This window comes from Ovis aries, chromosome 1 (genome assembly GCF_016772045.2).
Source record: "Ovis aries strain OAR_USU_Benz2616 breed Rambouillet chromosome 1, ARS-UI_Ramb_v3.0, whole genome shotgun sequence".
NCBI lineage: Eukaryota > Metazoa > Chordata > Mammalia > Artiodactyla > Bovidae > Ovis > Ovis aries.
The window spans coordinates 237,948,446-237,961,348 of record NC_056054.1 but is presented as its reverse complement, the minus strand read 5'-3'; the positions used below and the strand labels follow the sequence as shown (position 1 = coordinate 237,961,348).

Below are 12,903 nucleotides of genomic sequence, written 5' to 3'. Positions count from 1 at the left end.
TGGGGGACCGATGGTACTAGGCAATTTTATATAGGGGACTTGAGTGTGGTGGAGGTTGGTTTCCTCTGGGGGTGCCTGAAACCCATCCCCCAGGATACTGAGGGATGACTTCAGTTGCCCTAACTACTGTTCCTATAGCACATCGTAGGCAGAATAACCGTGGAGGCTGGAGACTCTAACAGGATGACACTATCTGTCTTAATTTTTCAGAAGGAGAGTGATGAGCTAGATGCCTGAGATACAAGTTAAAGCACCATCCAGGGGCTGGGCCACCAATGAGCCGAGTACCGCATCTCTGAGGGCCCTGCCAGCCTGTCTGCCTGGGGCATCCGGCATGCGAGCATAAGGGGGAAGGTGGGTTGAGGCAGAAAGGTCTGTGATGATGGGAAAGAGCATGCGTGCCTCCCAGCAGGTTTGTACCACAATTCCGGCAGTGGAGAGAGTTGCTCCGTGAAGCCTGTGAGGATGTGCGTGAAGATGAAAAACATGGGGGCTATAGTCTGTGTGTGATGATGTCCCATCTGGGAGTCTGAGGAACAGTTATGGGTTATGTTGAGGTTGGAAATACTGCAGTAAGGGCCAGCTTGGCCTCTGGGGGCTCACAAGGCAGGTGGAGACTGTGAGGTTCCCCCATAAAGGGATCCGGCCCCCACCCCACCCTCCCAGCAGGGATCCTGCCTGTGGGGCACAGACTGCGGAACTTTCTGTCCATGGTGGCCTGACTGCAGCCTTGCTGGTCTTTGCCTGGATGGTCAGACTGGTCCTGGGTGTGTTCTCAGAGTACATCCAGGTGTGCAGGGCAGCGTGTCCTCAGGAAGAAAGCACCTTTTCCTACTTTTGTTCTTAGGGCCTCAAGGAGAGGCCTCTGCCTATGTCTCTAGAATATAGTCTGAGGGGATGGGCTGAATGTGGAGAAATGATCCCTGATGTTCACTGTGATTGAAAGGGCGATATTGGAGGACAATCCTGTCGGAAGGATCGCTCAGCCTCACTGGTGCTTTTTTTCCTTTCCTCGATCCCTAGCTTTGCTTCCCCAGGTCCCAACCATGCCTCATTGACCATAACAGCTGGTTCTTTGGCCACTTGCCAAGACATTGCCCCCAGCCCACACAAGGAGATGTGGCTGGGTCTCTGCCCTCAGGCCCTCACCCCCACCTTGGTCAAGGTTTGAATGGAGCAAATGGTCCCTGGCAACAGCAGCTTCCAGATCCACTTGGATTCTCAAACTTTTGGGTTCGCTTCAAATCTGACTATTAGTTGGCACCCCAGAAAGTGTTTCCTCCTTGGGATCGTGTGCTTGCTGTAGGACTGAGCCGGGGAAGGGTCCCCATCTTCCTCCTGTCCACACAGCACAGGGGTCCTGTCTCCCACATCTACCTCGTTTTTCCACCTTTGTCGTCTTTATCATCTACCCCATCCTACCTCATATGGTCAATTATTTGAGTTTAACACTTTCATGCCTTCACATTTAGCTGTCAAATTGAGGCAGTCAATAGAGAGACTCTCAGGGTTTGGGAAGGAAAGACTGTAACATCACCAGTGTCCTTGAAAAATACCATGCATAAGTCATGTTCATTATATTCTCCTTTAGCAATAACAACTGTCCGTCGTCTTATCTTCCATAATACTCTCACATGACAGCCGATTAGATTCCCCCAGCCTTGTTGTTTGGGGAAGATTACGTTTCGTCTCATGTTTAATTGACAAGCTATACTTACTGTGGCCATTGCTAGGGAGACAGGAAAGCCGCCCGATTTTGAAGAGATGATAGAGGGTTTGGGAACAGAACAAAGGCTACTTGATGGCAAATGTCCTTGTCCTTTTGGCTGAGGCCTTCCTGTTCCGTCTTCAGTTTCACCAGCAGATACACGGTCACCTTCATGATTCTGTGTCAAATGCCACCACCACCAAAAAACAAAGCAAACAGCTGGTGATGACCTTTTACTTTGCTTTCCTTCTTTTCTCTTTCTCCCTGAAATATCAGTGTTCATAAAATGTTGTCTCCCTTTTAGAGATGTCTGAAAATGATCATAAATAGATATAAAAGAGGCAGAAAAATCCCAGTGTCTGTGTCAAAGGGGTTCTCCCAAGTTTTATGTGACTCCATGAGGTTAAGTGTAACTATGGAAACATAATTAATGCTTTCAAGACCTTGACTTGAAGTTATGTTTATAGACAGTTGTAAATGCTACTGTCTCTTGTTTTGAGGAGACAGCATTTTATAAACAAGAATGAATCTTTCTAGTCTATACAAAGTATTTCTCATTATATTGTTAACTGGCCAGTAAACAAAGTCAGGTTACCTTCTTTTAATTCGTCTCTCAGATTCCTGATCCCTAGCAAGTGAGTGCAATGATTTTCTTCCTTAAAAAAACCACTCCCTATCTTTAAGGAAAAAAAAATCCATTTTTACTTTTCTTAACTGATTCTTACAGCATTTAAATATAAGATAGAATCAGTTCTTCTTCCACTTCTATCCTAATGTCATGAAACATGTCTGACCAATTGGTAGCTGAAACATGAAGGAAACTGCCTTCCTTGTTTGCTGGATTCCTAGAGGCTAAGATTCTTTATCTCAGAAACACAGCATCCCAGTCATAGACTACTAATGGGATAAGATGCATTTTGTAAATCACATGGAAAATCTTTACATTTGTAGCAGGGGGTTTCCCCCACCTTGTGGAAAGCTTAACTCAACATTTATTTATTTTTTTCCTTGCAAAGATTGTTTTATCTTTTGACTATTCTATTCCCCCAAATGATAGCTAGCTCCATTTAATACTTCTAGGACTGAAATAGAAGTATTCTCTCTCTCACTGTAATGTAGACTGGCTAAGAGAGTTTCAGCAGAAATAATAAGGTTTTTGATCATATGTTACTTGGAGCAAGGTGCTTTAGTGCTATAGTTAAAATATTAATAATTCAGTTGTTTGACTGTATTATACATTAGTGCCAGGAAAATCACCTTAATATTTTGTGCAGAGTTTGTTCACTGATTGAATTAATATCTGAAATACAAAGCCTGTTACCTTCTAACCTTTTCAGGTGACAGGAGAGGAAAACGTCTTTCATCTTATATTGTATAACAGATTTTAAAATACCTTTTAACATCTGAATTCAGTCATCTTTTCCGTATTTGAAGATGGTGAAGGAAAACAATTTTTCAGGAGCTGAATCTATATGATAACTATTTTCAGAACTACTTTTCTTCAGGATCACTGAAGCACTTGGAAGTCAGAATCTAGTGCTATTTCACAAGTGTAGGAACTCTAGATTCTCATATGATTTTTATTTTTGAAAATAATAACCATATGGGCAAAGTAGCTAGTAAAAGTAAGAAGAGATTTTTATGAAAAAAGAAAGCACAAGAAAAGATCTCCAACAGAGTTTCCAGTTTTGTGTTTTCACACAGTAAATGCCAAGTGCCCGAGTGACATTACATGCACAGAAGAAATGGAGATTATGCTGTTAATGTGATTGTTTGAAGAAGCAACTAGAGGAAAACACTCTGGCTTTGAGAAAAGTAATTACCTGAGAAGTTGTATTATTGGTTCCCAACCTATAAATGAAAGAGAAAACATCAAGAAAATTACTCAGTCTATTCAACCCTTATTCCCTCAAACCTCCACTTTGCTTGGGATGCTTTTTCTGCAAACAGTTATACCTGAAGCATTTTAAATGTAAATCTGTAATGGAGACTTCTCACATAGAGAGCGTAAAAGCTGGTTGTTTAGCCACATAAAATCCCCCTGGTTCTAGGGGGGCTTCCCTGGTGGCTCAGTGGTAAAGAATCCACCTGCCAATGCAGGAGACGGGGGTTCCATCCCTGAGCCAGGAAGATCCCACATGCCTTGGAGCTGTGCGCCCAAACTGTTGAGCCTCTGCTCTGAAGCCCAGGAGCCATACAGCCCATGCTCTGCAACAAGTGAAGTCACTGCAATCAGAAGCCTGCGCACCACAATAAGAGAGTAGCCAGTGTACCAAGGAAGACCCCCAAAAGACCAAAAATAAATATATGAAATTAAAAAAAAGAAATCCCTCTGGTTCTAGAGGATTGAGAAAATGAGAACATCTTACCGGTGATAACTAAAGATTTCCCTCCATTTGTCAAGAAATAAAATCTTTCTAGTTATCTCCTCTAAATCCAGCCCTTGGGAGTTTTGTGGCTCATCTGAGGGCTCCATAACTATTAGATAATGTAAAGAATTGGAAGAAGGAAGTTGTTCAAATGGGAGAGAGAGCGGACTGGCAGTGAAAAGAGTTGGCTGGCAAAGATGCCCAGGTGACGTGTGTGCAGTCCCTATCTTTCGACCAATGAGGAGATCACGCCACACAGTTGCAGCTCTGGGCTTTTTGTAAGACCTTGCTATCAGATCATGATTAAACTTTCATTAGGGGTGGAATACTTCTCTGTTTTTCTTCACTGTATGGATACCATGAATGTTTAATCCAAGACACAGATTTATAAACAAAAGGACTGCAATTACTTATCTGTATCAAAGCAACTGGGATAATTTAATTGATGAGAGATATCATGTTAGTGGAATGTGATAGCACCTTATGCTGTGTTGCCTCCTTGGAACTGTGTAGTCAAAGAGACTAAAAGCCATCATGATGATATTGAAAAACAGTATCAACTACTATTGGGTAAAGTGTAGGCTGAGGAAGAAACTGGCCATATCAAGGCCAACTTGATATGGATTTTAGCACACAGAAACCTTATACAATTTGAAGAAGGACTGGTTTGATTTCTTTCTGGGATAAATTTTAAAGTATGTCGCTTCCTATTAGCTGAATGAATTGTAGCTTTAATAACTTGCGTAATGAAGAATGTTGTTGGTTGTGATGGTTAATTTAATGCACCTAACTTGTTAGGCTATGGTACCTAGCTTTATTGACTACACCAAAGCCTTTGACTGTGTGGATCACAACAAACTGTGGAAAATTCTTCAAGAGATGGGAATACCAGACCACCTTACCTGCTTCCTGAGAAAGCTGTATGCAGGTCAAGGAGCGATAGTTAGAACCAGATTGGAACAGTGTACTGTTTCCAAATTGGGAAAGGAGTATGTCAAGGCTGTATGTTGTTTATTTAACTTATATGCAATGTACATCACGCAAAATGCCAGGCTGGATGAAGCACAAACTGGAATCAAGATTATTGGGAGAAATATCAGTAACCTCAGATATGCAGATGACACCACCCTTATGGCAGAAAGCAAAAAGGAACTGAAGAGCCTCTTGATGAAAATGAAAGAGGAGAGTGAAAAAGGTAGCTTAAAACTCAACATTCAAAAAACTAAGATCATGGCATCTGATCCCATCACTTCATGGCAAATAGATGGAGAAACAATGGAAACAGTGAGAGAATTTATTTTCTCGGGCTCCAAAATTACTGCAGATGGTGACTGCAGGCATGAAATTAAAAGCCAGAAAGAAAAACACCAATACAGTATACTAACACATATATATGGAATTTAGGAAGATGGCAGTGACGACCCTGTATGCAAGACAGGGAAAGAGACACAGATGTGTATAACGGACTTTTGGACTCAGAGGGAGAGGAGAGGGTGGGATGATTTGGGAGAATGACATTCTAACATGTATACTATCATGTGAATTGAATCGCCAGTCTATGTCTGACGCAGGATGCAGCATGCTTGGGGCTGGTGCATGGGGATGACCCAGAGAGATGTTTTGGGAGGGAGGTGGGAGGGGGTTCATGTTTGGGAATGCATGTAAGAATTAAAGATTTTAAAATTTAAAAAAAAAAAAAGAACTTTAAAAAAATAAAAAATAAAAAATTTAAAAAAAAAAGGAATGTAAGGGTTTCCTTTCAGGGGTGATTAAAATGTAAAACTGATTATTGTAATTATCACACAATTCAGTAAATATTGAATATAAAAGCCATTGAATTGTAAAAAAAATAAATAAATAAATAAAAGACTCTTGCTCTTTGGAAGAAAAGTTATGACCAACCTAGACAGCATGTTAAAAAGCAGAGACATTACCTTGCAGACAAAACCATGGTTTGTCATCTAGTCAAAGTTATGGTTTTTCCCGTGGTCATGTATGGATGTGAGAGATGGACTATAAAGAAAACTGAGCACCAAAGAACGAATGCTTTTGAACTGTGATGTTGGAAAGACCCTTGAGAGTCCCTTGGACTGCAAGGAGATCCAACCAGTCCATCCTAAAGGAAATCAGTCCTGAATATTCATTGGAAGGACTGATGCTGAAGCTGAAACTCCAATAGTTTGGCCACCTGATGGGAAAAACTGACTCCTTTGAAAAGACCCTGATGCTGGGAAAGATTGAAGGCAGGAGGAAAAGGGGACGACAGAGGATGAGATGGTTGGATGCCATCACCAACTCAATGGACATGATTTTGAGTAAGCTCTGGGAGTTGGTGATGGACAGGGAGGCCTGCCATGCTGCAGTCCATGGAGTCGCAAAGAGTTGGTCATCACCGGGCTACTGAACTGAACATTTAAATAGTAGATTTTGAGTGAAGGAGATTATCTTTCATAATGTGGGTGGGCCTTTTCCTATCAGTTGAAGACATTAAGAGAAAAGACCAAGATCCCCAACAGTAGAAGGGAAGTCAGCCTGTAAACAGCCTTCAGACTTGAACTTGCAGTGTCAGCCTCTTCCTGGACCCCCAGTCTGCCAGCCTGCCCAGCATATTTTAGACTTGTCATTCCCCACATTTGTGCAGCCAATATACATGAAAGTGTTAGTCACTCAGTTATGTCCAACTCTTTGCAACCCTATGGACTGTAGCCTGCCAGGCTCTTCTGTTCATGGAATTCTCCAGGTAAGAATACTGGACTGGGTTGCTATTCCCTTTCCAGGGGATCTTCCTGACCCAAGGATAGAACCTGGGTCTCCCACATTGTAGGCAGATTCTTTACCGTCTGAGCCAACAGGGAAGCCCTGACCAATATATATGTGTATACAAATTGAAAGAGAGAGATTCTTATATCCTGTTGGTTCTGTTTTTCTGGAGAATGCTGAGAAAAACAGTGGGTTTTTTTTTTTTTCCAATCAAAAAACAAATACTGGTTATCAGAAAAAGATTCCTATCTTTTCTGTTTGAAATTGAACCTCTTAAGCAAGAGGTCACTTTCTCTATGACATTTCTGATTATAAGGTTTGTAAAATCTTGGGAAGACTAAGAGGTCAAAGCAAAGAGGCTATGTGGATTTATTATGACTAGAGTGAGGGTCAGAGCTGAAGGGACTGATTGTTTATGGAAATGCAGCAAGATACCACATCAACCACTTTTGCTTGAGGATGCTCTACCTTCAGTTTTCTTAAACTAACTTTTAGTGATTGTTTTAACCATTTAATATTCAGACGTCTCATAAACTTCCTTTGGGTTCAGTATTTTTGTTGTAAACGTAAGAGGCATAAAGAAATTCTTTTTCATTTCCTCCTTTATAGTTTTAATGGTGGCTTGGAACTATGAGAATGCAGGGGACAGGTAGGAGAGCAGAGTGGTAAAGAGCATGGCCTCTGGGCCCCCATTGTTTTGAATCATGTTTTCACCTCTTGCTAGCTGTATGGCCTTGGACTAGTTATTTAGTCTTTCTGCAGCCAGTTTATTCATCTGTAAAATGGGAATAGTTGCATATCTATGAAAATGGTATATCACTTACTTGCTGCTGCTGCTGCTAAGTCGCTTCAGTCATGTCCGACTCTGTGCAACCCCATAGAAAGTAGCCCACCAGGATCCCCCGTCCCTGGGATTCTCCAGGCAAGAACACTGGAGTGGGTTGCCATTTCCTTCTCCAATGCATGAAAGTGAAAAGTGAAAGTGAAGTCGCTCAGTCGTGTCCGACTCTTAGCGACCCCATGGACTACAGCCTACCAGGCTCCTCCATCCATGGGATTTTCCAGGCAAGAGTACTGGAGTGGGGTGCCATTGCCTTCTCCGATATCACTTACTTACACAGGTCTTATTTATCTTGTTTAATCCTAAAAAGTAGAGTGCCTGAACCAAATGATATGGTTATTTAAAGACTTTTGCTACATAATGCCAAGTTTTACCATTGTTTGTGAGCATCCCTTGCCCAGTCCCTCTTGTTCCTTGTATTCCTAAATTGGAATTTGTGGTCCCATTCTTTTCAATCAAGAAAGTGCTGTCTTTAATTCTTTTATCTTTCTTTGCAGTTAGATGTTGATAAATGTTCTAGAATGGAAAGGACTGGTCTGTAGATGACATCAGGAGTTAAGAATGTGATTTAGCTATATTCAGAGGAAGGCAGTCTCTCTTGGGCATTTTGTCAAAGAACTTAGAACAGGAGCTTGGGTATAAGAATTAGGGTGAAAAGAAAAGATGGAATTGGGGGATCTTGAGATCCAACCAGTCCATTCTGAAGGAGATCAACCCTGGGATTTCTTTGGAAGGAATGATGCTAAAGCTGAAACTCCAGTACTTTGGCCACCTCATGCGAAGAGTTGACTCATTGGAAAAGACTTTGATGCTGGGAGGGATTGGGGGCAGGAGAAGAAGGGGACGACAGAGGATGAAATGGCTGAATGGCATCACTGACTCGATGGACTTGAGTCTGAGTGAACTCCGGGAGCTGGTGATAGACAGGGAGGCCTGGTGTGCTGCGATTCATGGGGTCGCAAAGAGTCGGACACGACTGAGTGACTGAACTGAACTGAACTGAACTGAGCCAGATCTGGAGAGATAAGGTGGGAGAGGGGTATAGAAATATGTAGAATTTAGGGTTGTCCCCCTCACTTTTTAATACCTTTGTTCCCGCCACATGCCATATGAAGTCACCTAAATCTCCCTAGACTGCCTGTGGTGTATCAAAGCATCCTGCCTGAATACAAGGTCTCACACAGCAGTGGATGCGGAGCAGCAAAAGTTGAGTACAAAGCAGGGTTGTGGGAGAGGAGGGAAGTTTTGCAACCCTGCAGTGAGTCAGGGGGTTTAGGGAGGATGGTGGAGGGCCTGAAATCATTTGCCCATAAAGGAAATACACTATGTAAGTACAGAAACTTGTGCCTGAATCCATTTGCTTTCTTTGTTGATAATTTTGAATGATAATTCCAATGATTTCATGAGAAAAACTAGCTTTTATTCCAAACTTGGAAATTAACATGTGAACACTTAATGTTATTACTATTTGCGGTAGTTTCTAAGCAAACTATGATTGATCTTTATAGTGTTACCCAGTTCATCCTTACGGTCAAATCTGAAAAACTTTGTGCTTGCAAGTGTTTTGACCAGCTTGCAAAATGATCCCCAACTTTTCTTCTTGCTGTTTTCATAGGAGGCTTTATATATAGAAATCTGGAAGGAGAATTTGACTGCCTTTTGGTGTTTTTTCTTAAATAAAATCTTGTTAAGTGTTTCAATTAACCTTACCCATGGAAAGCTCTTCCTTAGGATTAAGTTAAATCCTTTGCGGTTTAATCTTTCATTTTCTTTAGTTCTTCTTTCTGTGGAGATAGAAATTTTTTGATTAAGTCCTTCCTTAAGGCCTGGAAACTAGAAGATAGCTGATATATTCCCCCTTTTGTTCCTTGGTGGTGTGGTAAGGAAGAGAAAGAGAGTGTCAGGCCCAAGGTCAAATGCTAGAGCCTCCCTTGTGACCTTAACCTTGGAGAAGTTACTTCATTTCTATGAGCTTCACTTTCTTAGTCTCCTTTGACTCAAAGAATCATAATGAATATGACTTATGTGAAAATTCTTAACCTTTTATCAATGTTTTCTTGCCTCTTATATATTAAAAATTCTCCTTTAAAAGTTTTACTTTTTCTTACCTTTATGCATTTTACAGGTGGTAGCACAGGCTAGGGATACAGTGAGAAGTCAAAAGCACTCAAGCATGAAGACTGGGGCATTGGTCCCTCCACCAGTGGGCATGTGGTCTTTGGTTGGTCACTTAGACACTCCTGTTGGATCATAGTCCTGCTCTGAAAGGTCTCAAAGACCAATGTGGTACGATAGGAAATGTATTTGGTCTTTGTCCAAAGAATTCCTAAAATACTTGGTATTTCAACTGTAGAACACTTAGGTGGTGTTGGAGAAACAGAGAATTTGTTTCTTTGGGGGGAAAAAAGTCTCCCAGTTGGTGTCAGCAAGAATCTGAGATCCAGTATTTAAAGCACATGTTCTGAGGTCAGAGTGGGTGGGAATTTTTGCTCCTCTTCTAAGCACGCATCAGTTATCTTCAACTCTTTGCGACCCCACAGACTGTAGCCTACCAGGCTCCTCTGTCCCTGGGGTTTTTCAGGCAGGAATGCTGGAGTGGGTTGCCATTTTCCTTCTGCAGGGGAATCTTCCTGACCCAAGGATATTATCTCCATTTCGCCGGTCAGGAGTCTAGACATGGTTTAGCATCCTCTGCCTAGGGTCTTACAAGTCTGTTGGCCAGGCCTTGTATTCTCATCTAGGCTCATCTTCTCTGCTCAACTCACATAGTTGTTGGAAGAATTCATTTCCTTGTGACTGTAGAAGTTATTTCTTCAAGACCAGAAAGAAAAAGGGAGGTTCTGCTGCTTCAAGTTTCTGATCTTGGGGAAAGCCTAAGCTCTCTTATAATAAAACTAATTTGATTAGACTAGGCCCACCCAGAGTACTCTCCCTTTTGATTAACTGAAAGTCAAACTGATTAGGGACTTTAATTACATCTGCAAATGTCCTTCACCTTTGCCATATCAGGTAACATAATTATGAGAGAGACATCCTACCACCGTTGCCGTGGTTTGTTGGCTTTTTCTTGTGTAAGTCTCTTTCTTGTGTGAGTTTTGGCAGATTGTGTCTTTCGAGGAACTGGTCCATTTTATTATTTTAAGTTATCAAATTTGTGAGCATAGAGTTATTTATAGTATTCCTTTATTACCCTTTTAATGTCCATGAGATTTGCAGTGATGTCCCCCCTTAATTTCTGCTACTAGTTATTTGCATCCTCTCTCTTTTTCATCTTAGCCTGGCTAGAGGCTTCATTGATTTTATTAATCTTTTCAAAGAACCAGCTTTTGGTTTCATAGATTTTCTCTATTGAGTTCCTGTTCTTAATTTTATTGATATCTGCTCTAGTTTTATATATTATTTGTTTTCTTTACCTTGCTTTGGATTGAATTTACTCTTCTTTTCCTAGTTTCCTAAAGTGGAAATTTAGATGATTGATTTTAGATCTTTTTTTTACTAATATATGCTATAAGTTTCATTTTCATTCAATGCTATAAATTTCCCTCCAAACACTGCTTTTGCTGCATTCCACAAATTTTGATAAGTTGTGTTTTATTTCTATCTAGTTATCCTGAGATTTCTTCTTTGACCCATGTCCTATGTAGAAGTATGTTTAATCTCCACATATTTGGGGATTTCCCAGTTATCTATTATAGATTTCTCACTTTATTCCATTGTAGTCTGAGTAGACAGTATATATTTTTTATTCTTTTAAATTTGTTAGCTTTTGTAACAAATGTAAAAGTTCAACTGGTGGACCAGGTAAATGTATTTCATGGCCTATCGAATACCTAATAGAATGTGGGCACCAACCTAATATCTTATAGTATGTTGCTGCTGCTGCTGCTAAGTCGCTTCAGTCGTGTCTGACTCTGTGCAACCCCATAGACGGGAGCCCACCTGGCTCCCCTATCCCGGGGATTCTCCAGGCAAGAACACTGGAGTGGGTTGCCATTTCCTTCTCCAATGCATGAAAGTGAAAAGTGAAAGTGAAGTTGCTTAGTCATGTCCAACTCTTAGCAACCCGATGGACTGCAGCCCACCAGGCTCCTCCATCCATGGGATTTTCCAGGCAAGAGTACTGGAGTGGGTTGCCATTGCCTTCTCCACTTATAGTATGTTAGGTGTGTTTTATAGCCCAGAATGTGGTCTATCTTGGTGAACATTCCATGTGAGCTTGAGAAGAACATATATTCTGCTTCTGGTTGGATGCAGTATTTTATATGTCAATTATATCCAGTTGATTGATGGCATTGTTGGATTAAACTATGTCCTAACTGATTTTCCACCTATTGGATCTGTCCATTTCTGGGAGGGGGTATTGAAGTCTCCAGCTATGATAGTGGATTCATCTATTTCTCCTTGCAGCTCCATCAGTTTTTGCCTCTTGAAGTTTCATGGTCTGTTGTTAGGCACATACATATTAAGAATTATTATGTGTTCTTGGAGAATTGACCATTTTATCGTTAGGTAATATCCTTCTCTATCCCATATTCTGTTGATAAGAAGCAAGTCATAAGTCCCGCTGACAGTCAAAGGAGAAGTATCATACAGAATTGCGACTTGTTGGGGTGGGGAGGTCACCTTAGGGTGCGTCTACCATATCTAGATACTGGCAGTGATCTTGGACCAATCATTTCACCTCTCTGCCTTTCTTTCTAACCTTGGAAAATGGGGATAATAATTTTAAATGCATTAGTGGATCACTATGAGGATTTATTCATACCTAAGAAGCATTTAGAACATTGGGACATAGCAAATGTCTGTGACTTTCAGTGGATTCTCTTCAAAACAAGGACAATTCCTGCTCTGTTGACCTCTTAGAGTTTTTACAAAACTCAGGGGGACGTGGATCTCTGTTAACTGAAAAGCACCACACAAATAGTGGTGGGTGGTTGTTTTAGGGCTTGTCTTTCTCAGTCTTGTAAAAAAAGTTGCTTTTTGACTACTTTCCTATGATTGTGCAGTGACACATAATTGTCTGTTTACATCTGTAGATGAAAAGACGTGAAGGCTCGGCACCTATTCATCATGTTGACACTCCACCTCTGCCTGCTTTGAAATACTTTCTGCCTTGTTTTAGAGGCTGTTCAGGCAGCAGAAAGTTCATGGGGCAGCAAGTAATGAGATAAGAGCATACTCAAATTGCTGTGTGATTTTACAAAAGTCACCTACCCTCTCTGAGC

General features: G+C 41.2%; 1 protein-coding gene across 1 annotated transcript in view; it reads right to left on the bottom strand.

Moving 5' to 3' along the window:
* Window positions 1–4,250, bottom strand: part of MINDY4B (MINDY family member 4B) — a 41,894-nt gene extending 37,644 nt beyond the window's left edge. The window contains exons 1-3 of the mRNA XM_027963920.3: window positions 4,078–4,250; window positions 3,532–3,559; window positions 1,719–1,886 (exon numbers count right to left, since the gene is read on the bottom strand). Of these exons, the coding sequence (XP_027819721.2) occupies window positions 1,719–1,886; window positions 3,532–3,559; window positions 4,078–4,184 (303 nt within the window). The 5' untranslated portion in view covers window positions 4,185–4,250. The remainder of the gene's footprint in view (window positions 1–1,718; window positions 1,887–3,531; window positions 3,560–4,077) is intronic.
* Between the last annotated feature and the right edge of the window lie 8,653 nt (window positions 4,251–12,903).